At 44.6% G+C, this 22331-nt stretch overlaps 1 protein-coding gene across 4 annotated transcripts in view; it reads left to right on the forward strand.

Annotated features, from left to right (window-relative positions):
* Positions 1–22331, forward strand: part of LOC134345086 (lipoma-preferred partner homolog) — a 453573-nt gene that overhangs the window by 367743 nt on the left and 63499 nt on the right. For all 4 annotated transcript variants that reach the window (XM_063045237.1, XM_063045236.1, XM_063045238.1 and 1 more), the window contains exon 6: positions 14969–15164. In XM_063045237.1, coding sequence (XP_062901307.1) covers positions 14969–15164 — 196 coding nt within the window. The remainder of the gene's footprint in view (positions 1–14968; positions 15165–22331) is intronic.

A 22331-nucleotide genomic window follows, 5' to 3' on the forward strand; every position in this document is an offset into this window, starting at 1 on the left:
TGCGGGAATCTAGGACCAGAGGGCACAGCCTCAGAATAGAAGGATATCCATTTAGAACAGAGATGAGGAGGAATTTCTTTAGCCAGAGGGTGGAGAAACTGTGGAATTCATTGCCACAGAAGTCTGTGAAGGTCAGGTCATTGGGAATATTTGAAGCGAAAGTTGATAGGTTCTTGATTAGTCAGGGTCATGGTGTCAAAGGTTACAGGGAGGATGCTGGAGAATGGCATTGAGAGGGATAATAAATCAGCCATGTTAGAGTGGAGGAGCAGACTTGATGGGCTGAATGGCCTAATTCTGCTTCCACATCTGATGGTCTTGTGGTTCTATGTCTTATACTCTAAAGGTCTAAGTGAAATATCTTTTAGTAGCCTAGTCGGCACTCGTATCATTTGGGAGATTTCCCAGAGAAGCACATTTATGTTGTGTAAGAAGAAAGGGTAACATGTCTGAGTAACACAGAGGCAGCTGGTCCGGGTAACTGCTCCCTGTGTAGTCTGACAATTTAACAAGCTGCTCATTAACTAAAGAGATGACACTGATGGCAATGCTGACATGATTTTGTATGCCATGTTTGTTTGTGCCAAGCTCCATGTGAGTGTAATAGTTTTCATTATACCGATTAGCTGGCTATCTACCTACCACTGCTGAGAGCAATTTAATGAACTAAACTGACAGGCACCTTCACAGCACTCAGCGTGGAAAATTTCACAAAACCGAGGGCCAACACCAGCACCTGCACAACACTGAAGATCAGAACAGTAATCTGTGTCTAGAGCCAACATAGATGGGTGAAGTCTGAGATGGATTTTTTTACAACTGTATTTACTCAGGAGATGGACACAAAATCTACAGAAGTGAGGCAAAGCAGCATCAGTTTCAAGGACCGTCATACAGAATGCAGAGAAGGAGGTGTTTGCTATCATCAGACAAATTAAGAGTGGATAAATGCCCAGGGCCTGACAAGGTGTTCCCTCGGACACTACGGGAGGCAAGTACAGAAATTACCAAGTCCCTAGCAGGAATATTTAAGTCATCCTTAGTGACAGGAGAGGTGCCAGAGGATTGGAGGACAGACAATTGTGTTCTGCTGTTTAAAAAAGGCTCTAAACATAAACCAGGAAATTATACACTGGAGCCTGACATCAGCAGTGGGAAAATTATTGGAAGGTATTCCAAAGGACCAGATATAAAGTAGATGAACATAAATTGATCAAAGATAGTCAGCATGGCAACCTTATATAGTTTTTTGAGGAAGTAACCAGGAAAGTAGATGAAGGCACGGCAATGATTGTTGTCTACATGGACTTTAGTGAGGCATTTGTGGAAGACACTAGCAGTGTGTCAGGGAGCAGGAGCGAGTGCCATTGCTGTTACAAAGGAAAATATGCTCAGCAAACTCAAAGGTCTTAAGGTGGATAAGTCACCTGGACCAGATGGACTACATCCCAGAGTCCTCAGAGAGGTTGCTGAAGAGATAATGAATGCATTGGTCATGATCTTTCAAGAATCACTTGATTCTGGCATGCCTCGGAGGACTGGAAAATTGCAAATGTCACTCCACTCTTTAAAAAGGGATGCAGACAAAAGAAAGGAAATTATAGGCCAGTTAGCCTAACCTCAGTGGTTGCAAAAGTGTTGGAGTCTATTATTAAGGAGGAGGATTTGAGGTACCTGGAGACTAATGATAAAATAAGTCAAAGTCAGCATGGTTTCTGTGAAGGGAAATCTTGCCTGACCAATCTGTTAAAGTTCTTCAAAGAAGTAACAAGCAGGGTGGACAAAGGAGAGGCAGTGGATGTCATTTACTTGCATTTTCAGATAGTATTTGATAAGGTACCACATATGAGGCTGCTTAACAAGATAAAATCATATGGTGTTACAGGAAAGATATTGGCATGGATAGTGAAATGGCTGACAGACAGGAGGCAGCGAGTGAGAATAAAAGGAGCCTTTTCTGGTTGGCTGCCAGTGACTAGTGGTCACTGGCAGCCAATCAGGGTCAGTATTGGGACCACTACTTTTCATATTGTTTGTCAGTTATTTAGATAATGGAATTGATGGTTTTGTGGCAAAGTTTGCAGATGATACAAAGATAGGTGGAGGGGTAGGTAGTGCTGAGGAAGCAATGTGATTGCAGCAGGACTTAGACAAATTGGACAGAGCATAAATTGGCCTGTTACGCGGATGACATTTGATCTATCCAGGGCAACCAACAGACTTTTTACCTAAATTGATGCAATCCTTTGAACAATATGGCTAATTATCAGGATACAAGATCAACTTAGGTAAAACCCAACTACTTTCATATAACTATAGTCCACCAAGAGAATTTGAAAGTAGGTATCCTTGGGCAAGGCAAACAGAGTCTGTCAAATATTTGGGCATCATTATGCCAAAAGATTTGGCAAAATTATCAGAATGCAATTATCAGCCAATATATAAAAAAATTAAGGAAGCTATAACAAGGTGGAACCTAATTCCTTTTCTTGGTCTCAGTTCAAGGATTGAATCTGTTAAAATGTATATACTGCCCAGACTACTATATCTCTTTCAGACCCTACCAATAGAGATTAACCAAAATCAATTCAATGAATGGAACAAGATGCTATCAAGATATAGATGGCAGGGTAAAAGGCCTAGGGTTTGTCTCAAAACTTAGCAATTAGCCAAGGGAAAGGGGGGATGGGGCCTACCTTCTCTTATAGATTATTATTTTGCAGCACAGTTGAGAGCTGTGATATGCTGGTGCAACCCATCATATGACACTCAATGGAAAAACATTGAGGAGAGGATACTTTCCATCCCCATACAGGCAATTTTGGCTGATAACAACCTACAGAGTTACATAAGTAATATTGACAACCCGTGGGTGAAATAAACACTTAAAATATGGAAAACTATTATAAAAGAATCTAAACTGGAGAGAGACATTGCAAATCTTAGATGGTGTGCATATGACTCGGATTTTACACCAAATAAACTGGATGCTAGATTTAAGGACTGAACAGCTATTTGCAATATAATGAAAGGAGAAACACTGTTCAGTTTTGAAATGCTCAAAGAGAAGTACTTACTAGAAAACCAAGACTTTTACCAGTATTTACAGATGCGACAGTATGTTAATAGGACTGTTAAAAATGTAACCAAGGCAAGTACATGTCTGATAGAGCTATTTAGAAACGCATATAATTCAGACAACAGTAGTAGAATAATTTCAAGCGTGTATAAGGGTCTGTCAAATCTTAAAACACATTCGATTTCATACATTAAAACAAAATGGGAGAAGGAAGGAGGGATAATAATATCTGAGGAAGAATGGACAATAATATGGAGGTATCAATGGAAGTGTACCAGTTCACAGAAATGGAGGGTGTTCAGGTGGAAAAACTTGATAAGATATTTTCTCAGAAATCCCATTATGATAACAACCCCCCTGTTTGCTGGAGAAATTGTGGAAATCAAAATGCAAACCATTATCACATTTTCTGGGAATGCCCCGTTATCAAAGACTATTGGAGTGGGATACATAATGCCCTACAAGACATCTTTAAATATGAAATACCCTTAGACAGTAAGACCATATACTTTGGGTATATACCTCAAGAATGGTTGAAAAGAGATAAATATTTAATGAATATACTGCTGGTGGCTGGTAAAAAGACTCCTACCAGGAAATGGTTATCACAGGAGAGCCCAACTTTAAATGTATGGATGGAAATTACAATGGACATTTACAAAATGGAGAAGATAACAGCATCTGTTAATCATAAGTTGGAACAATTTTATTAATGCTGGAAAAAATGGTTTAACTGCATAACACCTCACAGGCCTGATTTTATTCTCACAAGCCAATAAATATGTTGTAAAAAAAAGATCACTCCCTACTTCGTACGTAGTTTTCTTCTTTCGATTGTTTTTTCTTTCCTCTCCTTTCTATAAGTGTATACCTCAGATAAATATTATGTGGAGATTTGTGACAAATATGATTATATGATATATATGTACAGTATCTGAAATACATCTTATGGAAATGTTTGTTTGATGATGAAATTCAATAAAAAAATAAATTACAGAAAAAAAGAACTTAGACAAATTGGAAGAATGGGCAAAAAAAATGGCAGATGGAATACAGTGTTGGGAAAAGTATAACGATGCATTTTGGTAAGAGGAACAATAGTGCAGACTGTTATCTAAATGGGGAGAAGGTTCAAACATCAGAGGGACTTAGGAGTCCTCATGCAAGACTCCCAGAAGGTTAATTTATAGGTTGAGTCTGTGGTAAAGAAGGGAAAAATTGGCATTTATTTCAAGGGGAATAGAATATAAAAGCAAGGAAATAATGCTGAGGCTTCACTCACAACACGCTGGAGGAACTCAGCAGGTCGGGCAGCATCCGTGGAAATGATCAGTCAACGGTTCGGGCCAGAACCTTTCGTCAGGACTGAAGAGGGAAGGGGCAGAGGCCCTATAAAGAAGGTGGGGGGAGGGTGGGAAGGAGAAGGCTGGTAGGTTCCAGGTGAAAAACCAGTAAGGGGAAAGATAAAGGGGTGGGGGAAGGGAGGCAGGGAGGTGATAGGCAGGAAAAGTGAAGAAGGAATAGGTGAAAACACAATGGGTAGTAGAAGGAGGCGAAACCATGAGGGAGGTGGTAGGCAGCTGGGGGAGGGGGCAGAGTGAAATAGGGATAGGGGAAGGGAGGGGGAGGGAATTACCGTAAGTTGGAGAATTCTATATTCATACCAAGGGGCTGGAGACTACCTAGACAGTATATGAGGTGTTGCTCCTCCAACCTGAGTTTAGCCTCATCATGGCCATGTATGGACATATCTGAATGGGAGTGGGAAGCAGAGTTGAAGTGGGTGGCAACTGGGAGATCCTGTCTGTTGTGGCGGATGGAGCAGAGGTGCTCGACGAAGCGGTCCCCCAATCTGCGTCGGGTTTCACCGATGTAGAGGAGGCCGCACCGGGAGCACCGGATGCAATAGATGACCCCAACAGACTCACAAGTGAAGTGTTGCCTCACTTGGAAGGACTGTTTGGGGCCCTGAATGGTGGCAAGAGAGGAGGTGTAGGGACAGGTGTAGCACTTGCGCTTACAGGGATAAGTGCTGGGTGGGAGATCTGTGGGGAGGGACGTGTGGATCAGGGAGTTGCGGAGGGACCGATCCTTGTGGAAAGCAGAGAGGGGCGGAGAGGGAAAGATGTGCTTAGTGGTGGGGTCCTGTTGAAGGTGGCGGAAGTTGTGGAGGATAATGTGCCGGATCCGGAGGCTGGTGGGGTGGTAGGTGAGGACAAGGGGAACTCTGTCCATGTTGTGGTGGCAGGAGGCTGGGGTGAGGGCCGAAGTGCGGGAAATGGAGGAGATGCGGGTGAGGGCATCATTGATGATGGCAGAAGGGAAACCACGATCCTTAAAGAAAGAGGACATTTGAGGTGTCCTGGAACGGAAAGCCTCATCCTGGGAGCAGATGCGGCAGAGACGGAGGAACTGGGAATAGGGAATGGCATTTTTGCATGTGGCGGGGTGGGAAGAGGTATAGTTGAGGTAGTTGTAAGAGTCTGTGGGCTTGTAGAAGATGTCAGTGGACAGGCTGTCTCCAGAGATGGAGACCGAGAGATCAAGAAAGGGGGAGAAGTGTCTGAGATAGACCAAGTGAATTTGAGAGCTGGGTGGAAGTTAGAAGTAAAGTCGATGAAATTGATGAGCTCAGCATGGGTGCAGGAAGCAGCACCAATGTAGTCGTCAATGTAGCGAAGGAAAAGTTGGGGAGCATTACCAGGATAGGTTCGGAACACAGACTGTTCCACATAACCAACAAAGAGGCAGGCATAGCTGGGGCCCATGCAAGTGCCCGTAGCTACACCCTTGGTCTGAAGAAAGTAGGAAGAGCCAAAAGAGAAGTTATTAAGTGTGAGTACCAGTTCCACCAACCGGAGGAGGGTAGTGGTGGTGGGGAACTGGTGAGGTCTATTGTCCAGAAAGTAGCAGAGGGCTTTGAGGCCTTCTTGATGGGGAATGGAGGTGTGTAAGGATCGGAGGTGTATGATGCTGAGGCTTTATAAGAGACTGGTCCAGCTGCATTTGGAGTATTGTCAACCGTTTTGGGCTGCATGTCTCTGTAAGGATGTGTTGTCATTGGAGAGAGTCCAGAGGAGGTTCATGAGGATGATTCCAGGAATGAAGGGGTTAATATATGAAGGGCATTTGGCAGCTTTGGGCCTGTGCTTACTGGAATTTAGAATGCAATTGGATCTTATTGAAACCTACCAAATGTTGAAAGGACTAGATAAGGTGGATGTGGAGAGGATGTTTCCTATGGTGGAGGTATCCAGAACTAGAGGGCACAGCCTCAAAATAGAGGGGCGACTCTTTAGAACAGAGGTAAGGAGGATTTTTTTTTAGCCAGAGCATAGTGAATCTGTGGAATGCTCTGCCACAGTCTCTGGTGGAGGCCAAGGTCGTACGTATATTTAAGGCGGAAGTTGATTATTTCCTGATCGGTCAGGGTGTCAAAGGATATGGCGAGAAGGCAGGTGTATGGGGTTGAGTGGGATCCAGGATCAGCCATCATGGAATGGCGGAGCAGACTCGATGGGCTGAATGGCTGAAAAGGGGGAAGGGGCACCAAAGGGAGGTGATGGGCAGGCAAGGAGATAAGGTGATAGAGGGAAAAGGGTGGAAAATGGTGAAGGAGAGGGTTTGGGGGGTAGTACTGGAAGTTTGAGATAGCGATGTTCATGCCATCAGGTTGGAGGCTACCCAAATGGAATACAAGGTATTGTTCCTCCAACCTGAGTGTGGCCTCATCACGACAGTAGAGGAGGCCATGTATAGACATATCGGAATGGGAATGGGAAATGGAATTAAAATGGATGGCCACTGGGAATCCCACTTTTTATGGCAGACGGAGCATTGGGACGCAGTGAAACGGTCTCCCAATCTACATTGTGTCTCACCGATATACAGGGGGCCACACCGCAAGCATTGAACATAGTATATAACCCCAACAGACTCACAGATAAAGTGTCACCTCACCTGGATTTAGGGTCCTGAATGGTAGTGAGGGAGAAGGCATAGGGGCAAGTGTAACACTTGTTCCATTTGCAAGATAAATGCCAGGTGGGAGATCAGTGGGGGGGGGAACAAATGGACAAGGGAGTCACGTAGGGAGCGATCCCTATGGAAAGCAGAACGTCGGGGTGGGGTGAGGGAAAGATGTGCTTGGTGGTGAAATCTTGTTGGAATGGCAGAAGTTTTGGAGAATTACTGTATTGCTGGACGAAGAGACTGGTGAGGTGGTAGGTGAGGACAAGAGAAACCCTATCCGAGGGAGGATGGGGTAAGAGCAGACGTGCGTGAAATGGAAGAGACGTGGTTGAGGACAGCGTTGATGGTGGAGGAAGGGAAGCCCCTTTCTTTGAAAAAGGAGACTATTTCCTTTATTCTAGAATGAAATGCTTCATCCTGAGAGCAGATTCAGTGGAGATGGAGGAATTGAGAGAAGGGGATTGTATTTTTACAAGTAACAGGGTGGGAAGAGGTATAATCTAGGTAGCTGTGAGAGTCCGTGGGTTTATAATTGACATCAGTGAATAAGCTGTCTCCAGAGACAGTGAGATCAATAAAGGGGAGGGAGGTGTCGGAAATGGACCGGGTAAATTTGAGGGCAGGGTAGGAGTTGGAATTTTACACAGTGGACGGTAGGGAACTGAGGACTGTGGTTAAACAAAGAAATCTGGGAATACAGGTGCATAATTTGCTGAAAGTGGCTTCATAGTTAGATAGAGTCGTAAAGAGAGCTTTTGGCATATTGGCCTTCATAAATCAAAGTACTGAGTACAGGAGATAGGATCACAAACAGGAGAAAATCTGCAGATGCTGAAAATCCAGGCAACACACACAAAATGCTGGAGGAACTCAGCAGGCCGGGCAGCATCTAGGGAAAAGAGTACAGCTGACATTTCAGGCCAAGACCTTTCAGCAGGACTAGAGAAAAAAAGATGAGGAATAGAATTAGAAGCTGGGGGAGGATAGAGAAACACAAGGTGATAGGTGAAACCACGAAGGGGAGGGATGAAGTAAAGAGCAGGGAGGGAACTGATTGGCAAAAAAGATACAGGGCTGAAGAAGGGGGGGGGTCTGATAGGAGAGGACAGAAAGAAAAGGAGGGAGGAGCACTGGAGGAAGGCAATGGACAGGCAAGGAGATAAGTTGAGAGAGGGAAAAGGGGATGGGGAATGGTGAAGGGGGGGTGGTGTCATTATCAGAAGTTTGTGTCTGAATCAGTGCTGGCTTCTGCAGGAGCTGATCTCATACTGCATGTCAGTGTTCATGCAATGTCACTCCATCTCTCTGTTATTGGTCATTTCCACTTACCGGTTACCCGCCTTGTTCAGACAAGTTACCCCTGACAACAACCCCCTTCCCCAACAAGGCTGCAGAACAAAACATTTCCTTTCATTATTGATCATTAGTTGCTTTTCAGATTCCTGTTACCTCACTGTCTGCCTTCTCATTTTGCCTCCCCTCACAGTACAGCACAGGAACTCCAGGTGCCCACCACTCTGCATGTAAAGAAAGCTTGCCCCTCCCATCTCCTTTGAAATTACCCCCTCTCACTTTAAATGCATGCCCTCTGGTACTAGACATTTCAACCCTGGGAGATCGATACTGTCTGTCTACTCTATCTTTGCCTCTCAAAGCCTTATAAACCTCTGTCAGACCTCCCCTCAGCCTTCGCTGCTCCAGAGAAAACAACCCAAGTTTGTCCAACCTCTCGTTATAGCACATGTCCTCTAATCCAGGCAGCACCCTGGTAACCTCTTCTGCACCCTCTCCAAAGCCTTGACAACCTTCCTATAGTGGAGTGGCCAGAACGGTCAGAGGAAGCCCAGCTAGAGTTTTATAAAGCTGCAACATGACTTCCTGATTATTAAACTCAGTGCCTTGACTAATAATAGCAAGCATGTCATAGGCTTCTGAACCACCCTTTGAACTGTGTTGCCACTTTCAGGGAGGCAAGCATTGTTATTCCCACTCGCTGCCTCCTGCCTGCCAGCCAGTCCTCTATCCATGCCAGTATCTGTCCTGTAATACCATAGGATTTTACCCTGTTAAACAGCCTCATGTGTGGCACCTTATCAAGTTGCTTCTGAAAACCCAAGTAAATGACATCCACTGCCTCTCCTTTGTCCATCTTGCTTTTTACTTCCTCAAAGACCTCTAACAGATTTGTCAGGCAAGATTTCCCTTTCCAGAGACAATGCTGACTTTGACTTATTTTATCGGTAGTCTCCAAGTACCCCGAAACCTCATCCTTAATAATAGACTCCAACATTTTCCCAACCACTGAGGTTAGGCTGAAGGATGTGGATACTGTAGAGAGAGTGCAGAGGAGATTGACAAGGATGTTTCCTGGATTGGGGAGCATGCCTTATGAGAATAGGTTGAGTGAACTTGGCCTTTTCTCCTTGGAGCGATGGAAGATGAGAGGTGACCTGATAGAGGAGTATAAGATGATGAGAGGCATTGGTCGTGTGGATAGTCAGAGGCTTTTCCCCAGGGCTGGAATGGCTAACACGAGGGGCCATAGTTTTAAGGTGCTTGGAAGTAAGTACAGGGGGGATGTCAGTGTAAGTTTTTCACACAGAGAGTGATGGGTGCGTGGAATGCATCACCAGCAAAGGTGGTGGAGGCAGATACAATAGGGTTTTTAAGAGACTCTTAGATAGGTACGTGGAGCTTAGAAAAATAGAGGGCTCTGCGGTTGGGAAATTCTGGGCAACGTCTAGAGTAGGTTACATGCTCGGTAAAACATTGTCAGCCAAAGGGCCTGTTATGTGCTGTAGATTTTCTATGTTTCTCTTATTTCTTTTCTTTTGCCTTCCTCCCTTCTTAAAGAATGGAGTGACATTTGCAATCTTTAAGTGATTCTTGAGAGATTTTGACCAATGCATCTGTTATCTCTTCAGCAACCTCTCCTTGGACTTTGGGATGTGGTCCATCTGGTCCAGGTGACTTATCCACCTCAAGACCTTTGTGTTTTCCCTCAGTAATAGCAATGGCACTCACTCCTGCTCCCTGACACTCACGGACCTCTGGCACACTGCTAGTTTCTTCCACAGTGAAGACAGATGCAAAATACCCATAAGTTCATCTGCCATTTCTTTGTCCCCCATTACTAGCTCACCAGCATTATTTTCCAGTGGTCCAATATCAACTGTCACCTCCCTTTTACTCTTTATATAACTGAAAAATACTTTCAGTATCCTGCTTTATATTATTGGCTAGTTTGTCCCCATATTTCCTCTTTTCACTTTATACCCCTCCCATCCAGGTACTTATCCAAACTAGTCTTAAATGTTGAAATCCAAGCCACATTCACCATTTCCAGTGGCAGCTCATTCTACACTCTCTGCACCCTCTGAGTGAAGACGTTTCCCCACATGTTCCCCTTAAACAGTTCACCTTTCCCCCTTAACTCAGTTGTAACCTCACCCAACATGTGGAAAAGCCTGTTTGCATTACCCTGTGAAATTTGTTGTTTTGTGACATCAGTACATTACAACACATAATAATAAAACAATAAATTACAATGATAAATATACAGTGCTTTCCCTACTATAGGAACCACCCTCTCCACTCTACAATACCTATAAAAGGTATTTACCCCCACCAAAAGTTTTCATGTTTTATTGAATCACAGTGGTCTTAATTTAGCTTTTTTGACACCAATCAATAGAAATAACTCTTTCATGTCAAAGTGACAAATTTCTACAAATTGATCTAAATATATTACAATAATTAAACACAAAATAATTGATTGCAGAAGTATTCACTCCCTTCAAGTCAGTCTTTAGTAGATGTACCTTTGGCAGCAATTACAGCCTTGAGTCTGTGTGGATAGGTCTCTATCTGCTTTGCACATCTGGACACGGCAATTTTTCCCCATTCTTCTTTACAAAACTGCTCAAGCCCTGTCAAGTTGCATAGGAATTGTGAGTGAACAGCCCTTTTCAATTCCAGCCACAAATTCTCAATTGGATTGAGGTCTGGACTCTGACTTGGCCACTCCAGGACATTAATTTTGTTGTTTTTAAGCCACTTCTGTGTAGCTTTGGCATTCTACTTGGGGTCATTGTCTTGCTGGAAAACAAATCTTTTCCCAATTCACAGCTCTCTTGCAAACTGCATCAGGTTTTCCTCCAGGATTTCCCTGTATTTTGCTGCATTCATTTTACCCTCTACCTTCACAAGCCTTCCAGGGCCTGCTGCAGTGAACCATTCCCACAGCACGATGCAGCCACCACCATGCTTCATGGTAGGGATGGTGTGTTTTTGATGATGTGCAGTGTTTGGCTCACATCAAACATAGCATTTAGTCTGATGGCCAAATATCAATTCTCTCAGCTGACTTCAAAGTCTCCCACATGCCTTCTGGCAAACTCTAGCTGAGATTTCATGTGAGTTTTTTTTCAACAGTGTCTTTCTCTTTGCCACTCTCCCATAAAGCTGCAACTGATAAAGCACCTGGGCAGGTTGTTGTATGCACAGTCCCTCCCATCTCAGACACTGAAGCTTGTAACTCCTTGCAGGGTTGTCATAGATCTCTTGGTGGCTTTCCTCACTAGTTCTTTTCTTGCACAGTCACTCAGTTTTTGAGGATGGCCTGCTCTAGGCAGATTTACAGCTGTGCCATATTCTTTCCATTTCTTGATGATTGATTTAACTGTACTCCAAGGGATATTCAGTGACTTGGAAATTTTCTTGTATCCATCTCCTGACTTGTGCTTTTCAATAACCTTTTCACAGAGTTGCTAGGAGTGTTCTTTTGTCTTCATGGTGTAGTTTTTGCCAGGATACTGACTCACCAGCAGTTGGACCTTCCAGATACAGGTGTATTGTACTACAATCCATTAAAACACCTTGACTGCACACAGGTGATCTCCATTTAACTAATCATATGACTTCTAAAACCAGTTGGCAGCCCTAGTGTTGATTTGGTGCGTCATGTAAAAGAGCGAATCCTTATGCAATCAGTTATTTAGTGTTTTATATTTCTTTAATTAATTTGATCACTTTGCAGAGATCTGTTTTCACTCCGACGTGAGTCTTTTTCTGTTGATCAGTGTCAAAAAAAGCCAAATTAAATCCACTGTGATTCAATGTTGTAAAACAATAAAACATGAAAACTTCAAGGGACGGTGAATACTTTTATAGGCACTGTAAATAAGTAGACATAAATAAGTAGAGCAAAAAGAGAGCAGAGAAGAAGAAAATTGTGAGGTAGTGCTTATTGGTTTATCGTCATTCAGAAAGCTGATAAGCGATGGCAGAGGCGAAGAAGCTATTCCTGAAATGTTGTGTTTGTGTATTCAGGCTCCTGTACCACCTCCTTGATGGTAGCAATAAGAAAAGGGCATGCCCTGGCTGCTGGAGGTCCTTAATAATGGACGCAGCCTTTCTGAGATACCGCTCCTTGGAGATGTCCTGGGTACTTTGTAGGCTAGTACCTAAGATGAAGCCAACTAAATTTACAACCCTCTGCAGCATCCTTTGGTCCTGTGCAGTGCCCCCCCCCCATACCAGACAGTGATGCAGCCTGTCAGAATGCTCTCCACGGTACATCTATAGAAGTTTTTGAGTGTATTTGTTGACATACCAAATCTCTTCAAACTCCTAATGAAGTATAGCCGCTGTCTTGCCTTCTTTATAACTGCATCAATATGTTGGGATCAGGTTAGATCCTCAGAGATCTTGACACCCATGAACTTGAAGCTGTTCACTCTCTCCACTTCTGATCCCTCTGTGAGGATTGGTATGTGTTCTTTCGTCTTACCCTTCCTGAAGTCCACAATCAGCTCTTTCATCTTACTGATGTTGGGTGCAAGGTTGTTGCTGTGGCACCACTCCACTAGTTGGCATATCTCACTCCTGTACGCCCTCTCATCACCACCTGAGATTCTACCAACAATGGTTGTATCATCAGCAAATTTATAGGTGGTATTTGACCTATGCCTGGCCACACAGTTATGGGTATAGAGAGAGTAGAGCAGTGGGCTAAGCACACACCCCTGAGGTGCACCAGTGTTGATCGTCAGTGAGGAGGAGATGTTATCATCAATTTGCACAGATTGTGGTCTTCTGATTGAGAAGTTAAGGATCCAATTGCAGAGGGAGGTACAGAGGCTCAGGTTCTGCAACTTCTGAATCAGGATTGAGTGAATGAAGGTATTAAATGCTGAGCTATATCGATGAACAGCATCCTGACATACAGTAGGTGTTTGTGTTGTCCAGGTGGTCTAAAGCTGTGTGGAGAGCCATTGAGATTGTGTCTGCCGTTGACCTATTGTGGCGATAGGCAAATTGCAATGGGTCCAGGTCCTTTTGAAGATGTCCTCGATGCTGGGGAGACTGGTGCCGATGATGGAGCTGGCTGAGTTTACAACCTTCTGCAGCTTTTTCCGATCCTGTGCAGTGGCCCCTCCATACCAGACAGTGATGCAACCAGTTAGAATGCTCTCCATCTGGTACATCTGTAGAAATTTGTGGGCCCGCTGATGGACAGCTGCTGGATGAGGTTCTAGTTGGTGATGAATTCTTGGACATACACTTTCACTGGGAGGGTCACCGGGGTTTCCCTCATACCTTTTTTGTAATATTTACCGGGAGCATTGCAGACCCATCCCACAAGCTCTTTGACCTACTATCATTAGAAAGGAGGTTTAGGAGCATCAGGTCTAGGTAACAGCTCCTTCCCTCAGGCTGTGAGACTAATGATTACACTGCCACCACCTAGGTCTCCTCACTCGGACAGCGAGCTGTTTACTCTTTACTTGTGCTGCGGACTGCATTTATTTTGAATCATATTTTATTAACTTATTTATGGTAATATTTTGTTTTACATGCTGTGTGTATAACCCCCCCTGGCCAGCCTCAGAGTCGCTCAGCTCGCTGTCATCTAGGGAAACAGCCCTCGGCCCCACCAAACTGGGTAATAGTTTGTGTGGATGCTGTGTGATGTACCCCCCCCCCCCAAATAACAGAAAATACACCAGATACGATTAAATGATTTACAGTTTATAGATATTACTGGAACTATATAATTAATAGACAATAAAATATAAAAGGAAAATAAAAGGCGCCACACTTATCAAAGTTCAATCTCTACGTGCACAAACAGTTGGAGCTCGGGACCCTCCTTCTTCCCTTGCGATCCCCTCAGACTACTTCGGCCTGCCGCCTGGGACCAACAACAGTGGTCGACCAGACAAGTCCACTTCTGTCTCCTCTCCTCGCCGAACACCCTGGACTTCGGACTCCTGCGCGGGGTCCGACCCCGTTAGCGGACTCACAGCACCTTGTTCATCCTTTGTCTCGCTCTCCTGCCTTCTGCCCAAAAAACCCGCGCATCACAATAACTTACAGACACACAGAAAGAATAACATCTATACCAATTGGTTTGTTCCTCCTCTTATCAGTAACATAATCCAAGCAAACTACTAGCGGGAGGACTTTCTCAGCAGTTAACATAACAAAGAAGCCATTTCAATTATAACATTGGTGGTGCAGGCTCGAAGGGCCGAATGGCCTACTCCTGCACCTATTTTCTATAACAAAGAAGCCATTTTAATTAGACTACACAGTAACATAAAAGAAGAAACCCCTTACATGTGTAATATATATTTTAGACCAAAAGACCATAAGACATAGCAGCTGAGTTCAGCCATTGGGCCCATCTGGTCCGCCATTCAATCATGGCTGATCATTTTTTTCCCTCTCCTCAGCCTTCTCCTGTTTACTGTTTATCTGTACTGCGTACTACATGCATTTTGAATTATATTTTATTTTATGCACTGTGAGTGATAGATGTTGTGTGGGTGCACCATAGTCCAGAGGAACATTGTTTCATTTAGTTGTATATATGTTCAGTCAGCTGACAATAAAATCTTCTCTTTCTTTCAGAATGTCTACCAGCCTTCGGCTCCTATTCCAGCTCCGGCTCCCGTTTCAGCCCCGGCTCCAGTTCCAGTTCAGAATCTGGTTCCAGCTCCGGCTCCTGCACCAAATATCCCTGTGGCCAGACCAGAGGATGAGCTGGACCGTCTCACGAAGAAGATGTTGTATGATATGGACCATCCACCATCTGATGATTACTTTGGTAAAGAGAACCATCCGAAAGCTTGTCTAACCACGATCTAAAATAACAAGTTTGACTTTCTCTCAGTATCTCTTATTTTTTACAGTCCGTGCACTTGTCTAAGAGTGCCTTAAACACTCCTAATGTATCTGCTTCTAGCACCACCCCGGCAGTGTGTTCCATACAGCCACCACTCTCTGTGCAAAGACCATAAATTATAAGGGCAGAAGTAGGCTATTTGGCCCATCGAGTCTGCTCCACCATTCTATCATGGGCTGATCCAACTCTTCCAGTCATCCCCACTCCCCTGCCTTCTCCTCGTATCCTGGCTAACCAAGAACTTATCCATCTCTGTCTTAAACACACCCAATGACTTGGCCTCCACAGCCTCTGTTGGCAACAAATTTCTCCGCATCTCTCTTCTCTCTGTTCTAAATGGATATCTTCAATCCTGAAGTCGTGCCCTCTTGTCCTAGACTCCCCTACCATGGGAAATAACTTTGCCATTGCTAATCTGTTCAGGCCTTTTAACAATGGGAATGTTTCTATAAGATCCCCCCTCATTCTCCTGCGTCCCAGGGAATACTGACCAAGAGCAGCCAGACGTTCCTCACATGGTAACTCTATCTCTGACAACCCTCCGATACTTCCCTCACATAAGCCATTTACACCCTGGGACACCCTGGCTTTCCACTCAATCTGCCCTCTTACCACCCTATCCACCTCTATTAACTCACCTCTCACCGTCCTTCACTCCAAAGAGAAATGCCCAAGCTCACTCAACCTATTCTCGAGAGACATGTTCTTTAATCTAGGCAGTATCCAGCATGATTCTGACATGGATATACGTCCAACACTGACACGGGTCCAACACAGACACGGGTCCAACACTGACACGGGTCCAACATGGACACAGGGCCAACACGGATATGGGTCTAACATTGACACATGTGTAACATGGACATGGGTCCAACACGGATATGGGTCTAACATTGACACAGGTGTAACACAGACATGGGTCCTACACGGATATGGGTCTAACATTGACACATGTGTAACACGGACACGGGTCCAACACGGATATGGGTCTAACATTGACACAGGTGTAACACAGACATGGGTCCTACACGGATATGGGTCTAACATTGACACATGTGTAACACGGACACGGGTCCAACACGGATATGGGTCTAACATTGACACAGGTGTAACATGGACACGGGTCCAACATGGTCACAGGTGCAACATAGACACAGTCCAATCAGCAGCAGGAGCAAGCCACAGTGACCAGGTTTTTTGCAGGTCAGCGACATTTGTTTAAAAGTACAGAAAGGACATGCAGGGCGACCATTGTTGGGAGTAGGCCAGTGGTGAGAGGAGGAGTGTCAGGCTTTGGTTCAGAGGAGGTTTTGGCTGGAAAGAGGTGTTGGCTCTGGGTAAGCTTCTGTTAAGGTTCCTTTTCGTTTTCTCTTACCGTACCTAGTGTAGTAAATGGCCGTTGTGTGTTCTTCGTGCCGGATGCTGGAGTCCTGGGAGATCGGTCTCCGGGCAACGACATCTGCGTGAAGTGCATCCGGCTGCAGCTCCTCGAAGACTGTGTTAGGGATCTGGAGCAGCAGCTGGTTGACCTTCAGCTTGTACAGGAGAGTGAGGAGATAATCAATCAGAGTTACAGGGAAGTGGTCACCCCGAAGTTGCAGGAGGTGAGTAGCTGGGTGACTGTCAGGAGGAATGGAAATGTGAATAGGCACTTGTGTTAGTGCAGAGCACCCTGTGGCCATTCCCCTCAAAAATAAGTGTACCGCTTTGGATACTGTTCTGGGGGACAACCTTCCAGGGGAATGCCACAGAGACCAGCTTACTGGCACTGAGCATAGGTCCACAGGGCAGAAGGGAAAGAGAGCGAAGAAGGGAGTGGTAGTGACAGGGGACTCAATAATCAGGGGAACAGACAGGAGACTCTGTGGACATGAACAGGACACACAGATGGTAAGTTGCTTCCCAGGTGCCAGGGTCAGGGATGTCACACGCTATATCCACAGTATTTTGGAGAGAGAGGGAGAGCGGCCAAATATCTTGGTACATATTGGTACCAATGACATAGGAAGGAAAAGCAAAGAGGTCCTGAGAAAAGAATTTAGAGAGCTAGATAGAAAGCAGAGAAGCAGGACATCCAGGGTCGTAATTTCTGGATTGTTGCCTGTGCCACGTGCCAGTGAGGGTAGGAACAGGATGATGTGGCAAATAAATGCGTGGCTGAGAAGCTGGTCCAGGGGGCAGGGCTTCAGGTTCTTGGATTACTGGGATCTCTTCTGGGGGAGGTATGACCTGTTCAAAAGTGACAAGCTGCACCTGAACCTGAGGGGACCAATATTCTCATGGGCAGATTTGGTAGATCTGTTGGGGAGAATTTAGACTGATTTGGCGGTGGGGTGGGAGTGGAAACCAGAGTGAAGACACTCAGGGTAGGACAAATGATAAAAAAGTAAAGATAATGTGCAGTCATACTGTCAGGAATGGCAGGCAGATGACAGGACATAATTGAGGTGAGCAGGGTGACTATCAGTGCATAAGGGATGCAGAATCAAAAAGTGTAGCAAATGTAATACTCAAAGTGTTTTATCTCAATGCACAGAGTATAAGAAATGAAGTGGGTGATCTTGTTACACCATTACAGATTGTTAGAAATATAGAATCATAGAAAACCTACAGCAAAATACAGGCCCTTTGACCCACAAAGTTGTGCCGAACGTGTCCTTACCTCAGAACTACTTAGGCTTATCATATAACCATATAACAATTACAGAACGGAAACAGGCCATCTCGGCCCTTCTAGTCTGTGCCGAACTCTTACTCTCACCTAGTCCCTCCGACCTGCACTCAGCCCATAACCCTCCATTCCTTTCCTGTCCATATATCTGTCCAATTTAACTTTAAATGACAACATCGAACCTGCCTCAACCACTTCTGCTGGAAGCTCGTTCCACACAGCTACCACTCTCTGAGTAAAGAAGTTCCCCCTCATGTTACCCTTAAAATTTTGCCCTTTAACTCTCAACTCATGTCCTCTTGTTTGAATCTCCCCCATTCTCAATGGAAAAAAGCCTATCCAAGTCAACTCTATCTATCCCCCTCATAATTTTAAACACCTCTATTAAGTCCCCCCTCAACTTTCTACATTCCAAAGAATAAAGAACCAACTTGTTCAACCTTTCTCTGTAACTTAGGTGATGAAACCCAGGTAACATTCTAGTAAATTTTCTCTGTACTCTCTCTGTTTTGTTGACATCTTTCCTATAATTCAGTGACCAAAACTGCACACTATACTCCAAATTTGGCCTCACCAATGCCTTGTACAATTTCAACATTACATCCCAACTCCTATGCTCAATGCCCTGATTTATAAAGGCCAGCATACCAAAAGCTTTCTTCACCACCCTATCCACATGAGATTCCACCTTCATGGAACTATGCACCATTATTCCTAGATCCCTCTGTTCTACTGCATTCTTCAATGCCCTACCATTTACCATGCATGTCCTATTTTGATTAGTTCTACCAAAATGTAGCACCTCACATTTATCAGCATTAAACTCCATCTGCCATCTTTCAGCCCACTTTTCTAACTGGCCTAAATCTCTCTCCAAGTCTTGAAAACCTACTTCATTATCCACAACTCCACCTATCTTAGTATCATCTGCATACTTACTCATCCAATTTACCACCCCATCATCCAGATCATTAATGTATATGACAAATAACATTAGACCCACCACAGATCCCTGAGGCACACCACTAGTCACCGACTTCCAATCTGACAAACAGTTATCCCCCACCACTCCCTGGCATCTCCCATCCAGCCACTGCTGAATCCATTTACTACTTCAGTATTAATACCTAACGATTGAACCTTCCTAACCAACCTTCCATGTGGGACCTTTTCAAAGGCCTTACTGAATTTCATATAGACAACATCCACCGCTTTGCCCTCGTTAACTTTCCTAGTAACCTCTTCAAAAAATTCAATAAGATTTGTCAAACATGACCTTCCACGCACAAATAGCCCTCTATTTTTCTAAGCTCCTTGTATCCATCCAAGAGTCTCTTAAAAGACACTGTCATCTCCGCTTCCACCACTGATGCCAGCGGCCCATTCCACGCACTCACCATTCTCTGCATAAAAATCTTACCACTGACGTCTTCTCTGTACTTGCTTCCAAGCACTTTAAAACCATGTCCTGTCATACTAAAACAACAGGAATTCTGCAGATGCTGGAAATTCAAGCAACACACATCAAAGTTGGTTGCGAACACAGCAGACCAGGCAGCATCTCTAGGAAGAGGTACAGTCGACGTTTCAGGCTGAGACCCTTCAACGAAGGGTCTCGGCCTGAAACGTCGACTGTACCTCTTCCTAGAGATGCTGCCTGGCCTGCTGTGTTCACCAGCAACTTTGATGTGTGTCCCTCTCATACTAGCCATTTCAGCCCTGGGGAAGAGCCTCTGACTATCTACACGATCAATATCTCTCATTATCTTGTACACCTCTATCAAGTCACCTCCAATCCTCTGTCACTCCAAGAAGTAAAGGCCAAGTTCACTCAACCTATTCTCATAAGGCATGCTCCCCAATCCAGGCAACATCCTTGTAAATCTCCTCTGCACCCATTCTATGGCTTCCACATCCCTCTAGTAATGAGGCGACCAGAGTTGAGCACAGTACTCCAGGTGGGGTGTGACCAGGGTCCTATATAGCTGCAACATTACCTCTTGGCTCTTAAACTCAGTCCCACGATTGATGAAGACCAATGCATCTATGCCTTCTTAACCACAGAGTCAACCTGCGTAGCAGATTTGAGTGTCCTATGGACTTGGACCCCAAGATCCCTCTGATCCTCCACACTGCCAAGAGTCTTGCCATTAATGCTATATTCTGTTATCATATTTGGCCTACCAAAATGAACCACCTCACACTTATCTGGGATGAACTCCATCTGCCACTTCTCAGCCCAGTTTTGCATCCTATCAATGTCTCACTGTAACCTCTGACAGCCCTCCACACTATCCACAACACCCCCAACCTTTGTGTCATCAACAAATTTACTAACCCATCCCTCCACTTCCTCATCCAGGTCATTTAAAAAAATCACAAAGAGTAGGGTCCCAGAACAGATTCCTGAGGCACACCACTGGTCACCGGCCTCTATGCAGAATATGATCCGTCTACAACCACCCTTTGTTTTCTGTGGGCAAGCCAGTTCTGGATCCACAGAGCAATGTCTCCTTGGATCCTATGCCTCTTTACTTTCTGAAGGAGCCTTGCATCGGGATTCTTATCAAATGCCGTACTGAAATTCATATACACTACATCTATGGCTCTACCTTCATCAATGTGTTTTGTCACATCCTCAAAAAATTCAATCAGTCTTGTAAGGCACAACCTGCCTTTGACAAAGCCATGCTGATTATTCCTAATCATATTATATCTCTCCAAATGTTCATAAATCCTGCCTCTTAGGATCTTCTCCATCAACTTACCAACCACTGAAGTAAGACTCACTGGTCTATAATTTCCTGGGCTATCTCTACTCCCTTTCTTAAATAATGGAACAACATCTGCAACACTCCCATCCTCTGGAACCTCTCCCGTCCTCATTGATGATGCAAAGATCATTGCCAGAGGCTCAGCAATCTCCTCCCTCACCTCGCACACTAGCCTAGGGTATATCTCATCCGGTCCCAGTGACTTATCCAACTAGATGCTTTCCAAAAGCTCCAGCACATCCTCTTTCTTAATATCTACATGCTCAAGCTTTTCAGTCCGCTGCAAGTCATCCCTACAATCACCAAGATCCTTTTCCATAGTGAATACTGAAGCAAAGTATTCATTAAGTACCTCTGCTACCTCCTCCGGTTCCATACACAACTCCCCACTGTCACACTTGATAGATCCTATTCTCTCACGCCTTATCCTTTTGCTCTTCACATACTTGTAGAATGCCTTGGGGTTTTCCTTAATGCTGTCTGCTAAGGCCTTCTCATGGCCCCTTCTGGCACTCCTAATTTCATTCTTAAACTCCTTCCTGTTAGCCTTATAATCTTCAAGCTCTCTATCATCACCTAGTTTTTTGAACCTTTCGTAAGCTCTTCTTTTCTTCTTGACTAGATTTACAACATCCTTTGTACACCACAGTTCCTGTACCCTACTATCCTTTCCCTGTCTCATTGGAACGTACCTACGCAAATATCCCCTGAACATTTGCCACATTTCTTCCGTACGTTTCCCTGAGAACATCTGTTTCCAATTTATGCTTCCAAGTTCCTGCCTGATAGCCTCATATTTCCCCTTACTCCATCCAGTTAAACGTTTCCCTAACTTCTAAGGAGATAGAATTATGATCGCTATCTCCAAAGTGCTGTCCTACTGAGAGACCTGACATGTGAGCAGGTTCATTTCCCAATACCAGATCAAGTACAGCCTCTCCTCTTGTAGGTTTATCTACATATTGTGTCAAGAAACCTTCCTGAACACACCTAACAAACTCCACCCTATTTAAACCCCTCACTCTAGGGAGATGCCAATCAATATTTGGGAAATTAAAATCTCCCACCACAACAACCCTGTTATTATTACTCCTTTCCAGAATCTGTCTCCCTATCTGCTCCTCGATATCCCTGTTGCTATTGGGTGGTCTATAAAAAACACCCAGTAGAGTTATTCACCCCTTCCTGTTTCTAACTTCCACTCACAGAGACTCCGTAGACAATCCCTCCATGACGTCCACCTTTTCTGCAGTCGTGACACTATCTCTGATCAACAGTGCCACACCTCCACCTCTTTTGCCTCCCTCCCTGTCCTTTCTGAAACATCTAAACCCTGTCCCTGAGCCATTCAAGTCTCTGTAATGGTCACATCATCATCACTCCAAGTACTGATCCATGCTCTAAGCTCATCCGCTTTTTTCATAGTACTCCTTGCATTAAAATAGACACATCTCAATCCATCGGTCTGAGCGCATCCCTTGTCTGTCACCTGCCTATCGTCCCTCTCGCACTGTCTACAAACTTCCTTTATTTGTGAGACAACCACCTTTTTTTCCGTCTCTACAGTTTGGTTCCCATCCCCCAGCATAGTTCCGACATGACACGGGTCTAGCACTGGCATGGGTCCAGCACGGACACAGACCC

The sequence above is a fragment of the Mobula hypostoma genome, chromosome 4 (assembly GCF_963921235.1).
Source record: "Mobula hypostoma chromosome 4, sMobHyp1.1, whole genome shotgun sequence".
NCBI lineage: Eukaryota > Metazoa > Chordata > Chondrichthyes > Myliobatiformes > Myliobatidae > Mobula > Mobula hypostoma.